This window comes from Nicotiana tomentosiformis, chromosome 2, assembly GCF_000390325.3.
Source record: "Nicotiana tomentosiformis chromosome 2, ASM39032v3, whole genome shotgun sequence".
Lineage (NCBI taxonomy): Eukaryota > Viridiplantae > Streptophyta > Magnoliopsida > Solanales > Solanaceae > Nicotiana > Nicotiana tomentosiformis.
Genome location: NC_090813.1, coordinates 179,748,020 through 179,752,263, shown reverse-complemented (window position 1 = coordinate 179,752,263; position 4,244 = coordinate 179,748,020). Strand labels below are relative to the sequence as shown.

The 4,244-nt window shown below is 39.3% G+C and overlaps 1 protein-coding gene across 1 annotated transcript; it reads right to left on the bottom strand.

Moving 5' to 3' along the window:
* Positions 1-2,569: 2,569 nt before the first annotated feature.
* Positions 2,570-3,156, bottom strand: LOC138906182 (uncharacterized). The gene is made up of 2 exons (XM_070194707.1): positions 2,808-3,156; positions 2,570-2,706 (listed from the first exon to the last, which is right to left on the bottom strand). Exons 1-2 carry the CDS (start codon positions 3,154-3,156, stop codon positions 2,570-2,572), a joined length of 486 nt encoding a protein of 161 aa, XP_070050808.1.
* Positions 3,157-4,244: the final 1,088 nt, after the last annotated feature.

The window sequence follows — 4,244 nt, the reverse complement described above, 5'->3', positions numbered from 1 at the left end:
AGCCCATAATATTTATTTGGACCAATATATCTTGAATTTTAAAATATAATTTAAATTATTTTATGTATTTAATTTTAATAAAATTTATATACCTACAAATACCCCCTACTACAAGACTTGTCGGGGTGTCTAAACTTTTGAAGACTAGGCTTGAAGTATTCATATTAGTATACTTGAACTGGCTTGAATTAATCATAAGAAATGTTAAAGTATTTTAACTTTATATTTCAAATATCACTGTTACATGCCTCAAACACATGGAATGTAAAAGCTATTAAATTTAAATTCCAAGATCACTGTTGCACTCCGTTACGTGGCTTTGTAATCCTTATTGAACTTGGTTTGCCATCTTTTCTTGGCAAAGCACTCCCTTTTTGTCTCTAATAAGAACACTGTCATGACTATTAGAATTTTAAAAGGCAACTACAATCAATTTATTCCCTTTTCATGTTGGGAACGAAATCCCACATCGCCCAAATAGAATTTTAAAGTCAAATTTTGACAGTTATATAAGCCTCACACCCGTACGGTTATTGAGCATCAAATTTCAATACTAGCAAGTCACCCCCGCTTCGTGTTTTGAAAATCAGGAAGCACTAACGCGAACGTAATTTTCTCCTTTTATTATTTTGCACTTTTTTTTCTTTTTTCCTTTTTTTTGATAGGTCAAGCAAGAAGGATATGTTCTTGTTTAATGAGATAATCTATGTATGAAGAAGACAATCTTAGGGTATTGACCCCAATATTGGAGAGATTACTCTCATGGCCCAATTATCGGAGAGATTACTCTTAATGTGGCTCGACTATCAGAGAGATTACTCTCAATGTGGATCGACTATCGGAGAGATTACTCTCAATATGACTCGACTATCGGAGAGATTACTCTCAATGTGGCTCGACTATCGGAGAGATTACTCTCAATGTGCCTCGACTATCGGAGAGATTACTCTCAATGTGTCCCGACTATCGGAGAGATTACTCTCAATGTGTCCTGACTATCGGAGAGAATACTCTCAATGTGCCCCGACTATCGAAGAGATTACTCTCAATGTGCCTCGACTATCGGAGAGATTACTCTCAATGTGCCCCGACTATCGGAGAGATTACTCTCAATGTACCCTGACTATTGGGGAGATTACTCTCAATGTGCCCCGACTATCGGGGAGATTACTCTCAATGTGCCCCGACTATCGGAGAGATTACTCTCAATGTGCCTCGACTATCGGAGAGATTACTCTCAATGTGCCTCGACTATCGGAGAGATTATTCTCAATGTGCCCCGACTATCGAAGAGATTACTCTCAAGAGACTTACATGTCCACCTTAAGATTAGAAAATATAGTTTCCTTTTAAGGACAAACTCACGAAGAGGCTAACTTAAAGTGCAAAGGGACTTATATGTCCACCTTAAGATTGGAAAGTTATAGTTTCATTTTAAGGAAAAAGCCACGAAGAGGCCAACTTAAGCTGCAAAGAGACTTATATGTCCACCTTAAGATTGAAAAGTTATAGTTTTCTTTTAAGGACAAACCCACGAAGAGGCCAACTTAAGGTGCAAAGGGACTTATATGTCCACCTTAAGATTGAAAAATTATAGTTTCCTTTTAAGGCCAAAACTCACGAAGAGGCCAACTTAAGGTGCAAAGGGACTTATATGTCCACCTTAAGATTGGAAAGTTATAGTTTCCTTTTAAAGACAAACCCACGAAGTGGCCAACTTAAGGTGCAAAGGGACTTATATGTCCACCTTAAGATTGGAAAATTATAAAACATCAACTCGAAAACTTCATGGACTTGACGACATTGACTTGAATATTTGGAAACTTTGAAGATTTGACGGACTTTGTAGACTTTAACTTGAAGAGTGGCGAACGTGAAGACTTCAACTTGAAGAGTGGCAAATGTGAAGACTTCAACTTGAAGACCGACAGACTTGAAGATTTCAACTTGAAGACCGACGGATTTGAAGACTTCAACTTGGAGACTTGGAGGGTTTAAACATTTCAACTTGAAGAGCAGCAAACTTGAAGACCGGAGGACTTAAAGATTTGGTGAACATAAAGACATAGTAAATTCCTGAACTTCAGTACAAATACTTGGTAGCCTCTTAAAAGACTATAATCGCCCTATTGAAAACACTGGTTTATCATGAAGGCTTGCCCCCTCTAAGTCATATGAGATCCAATGTTCAAAAGAAGAATGAAATTTCAGCCTGATTTTCAAGTGTTGTTTGAATGAATTACTTCCATCATACTTCATTTGGACAACGACTAGGGCAATATGTATCTTTTGAGCTTATGCGACTGAACTCAAAATGAAACTCTAAGCTGCCTACGTACCTCGGTGAAGAGGATCATGTCATACCGTAGTTCAGAATGTGTGATTTTTTTAATTTTCTTTTTATTTTTTATTTTTTTATGTCCTAACTTTTTCCTAGGCCGCCCCTTTCGAGGTTTTCAACCTATCAGACCATTTTGTTTTTGGGTGGGCCGTACACAGTTTAGACTCATGCGGGCCAGGAGTGTAAGAACATACAGTTTAGGCTCATGCATCAAGGAGCGTTGCAACTTCAAGGATAATACTTCTTTAAAAACTTGCCATTGATAAGGCTAATTCTCATGCCATCTGCATCAACTAGCTTGTAAGCCCCACTTGAGTAAGCTTCTTGTACGACATATGGCCCATCCCATTTTGAAGTGAACTTCCCTACAGGTTTATGGGAAGTAATTATGGGTCTTCGTACGACAAAGAATTGATCTCCTACTTGAAAGGATCTTGGGCGAACTCTTTTATTGAAGGTGCGAGACAATCGAGCTTGATAACATTCAAGACTCTGTTGAGCTCCAACCTCTTCTCATCAAGAGCCTCAAACTCTACAAATCGAAGTCGAGCATTTTCTTCATTAGTGATCCCTTCTTGAATAGCTAATCGTAATGAAAGTATTTGACGCTCGAGTGGCAAGACAACTTCGACTCCATAAATGAGCGCATAAGGGGTCACTTGTGTTGGTGTGCGGTGAGTTGTCCTATATGCCCATAGAGCTTCTTCCATACGGTCATTCCAATCTCGTTTGGATTTGGAGACGACTTTCTTTAACAAGTTGCATAGAATTTTGTTAAATGCCTCAGCTAGACCATTGGCAGCAACATTGTACATCGAAGAGTTACGTTGATTGAAGCCAAAGAGATCACAAATCTTGTTCATCAACCAATTATCGAATGGCTTTCCATTATCCGTTATTATGTAACGAGGAATGCCAAAGAGATAAATTATGTTTACTCGGATGAAACTTACAATATTTTCCTTCTTTACCTCCTTAAGAGCAACAACTTCAGCCCATTTTGAGAAGTAGTCAGTTGCAGCCAAGATGTATAGGTTCCCACCAGAGGACTTTGGCAGTGGTCCAACAATATCCAATCCCCAAGCGTCAAACAGCCAGGATGCCACAGTCGGGTGCAACACTTCAGGAGGTTGATGAATAAAATTCGTATGGAATTGACAAGCCTTACATCTTCGAGCGTAGTCCAAGCAATCTTTTACCATCGTTGGCCAATAATATCCATCCTTTTTATATGGAAGTGGAGCTTTGGTCCAGACTGATGTGACCCATATACCCCAGAATGTGCCTCTTGCAAAGTTTGGAGTGCTTCTTCTTCCCCTAAGCATCACAAGAGTACTCCCTCAAATGACCTTTTGTATAGAGTATCTTTATAGTAAAGGAAGCGAGGTGCACGACGACGGATTTCAGTCCTTCTTCTCGGATTTTCTGGAAGTATCCCATAGCTTAAGTAGTCGATAATGGGTTGTCGTCATTCTTCTTTCTTAGCTTTAGAAACAGCGACAAGATGCTTGAGTTCATTTCCTTCACCTTCAACCTCATTTGGCAGCGGTACTACCCACTTTTGGCCGACTGTAACTTGCGCTTGATCAGGCAGGGTTAACGATGAAGCTAGGGCAGCTAAATCATCAGCCTTCTTGTTTTCTTTCCTTGACACATCTTGAATAATCACGTCACGACCCATCCCATAATATTTTAGCATAATCATGATATGGGCGTAGTTCAGGTTTCTTGACCTCGTAACTACCTAAAAGCTGGTTGATCACCAACTGAGAGTCACCAAAGACTTGCAATTACAACCGCTTCATTTCGACAGCTATTTCAAGCCCAACTATTAGTGCTTGATACTCAACAACATTGTTAGAGAAGAGTTGCGTCAACGTAAAATAGTATGGCAGAACTTCAC

Excerpts from the sequence above, each read along its gene's own strand:
- LOC138906182 (XM_070194707.1), bottom strand. The coding sequence starts at position 3,156 with ATGTACAATGTTGCTGCCAATGGTCTAGCTGAGGCATTTAACAAAATT. Across the intron at positions 2,707-2,807 it reads GAATGTTATCAAGCTCGATT|GGAAGTTCACTTCAAAATGG; the intron begins GTCTCGCACCTT and ends ATAAACCTGTAG.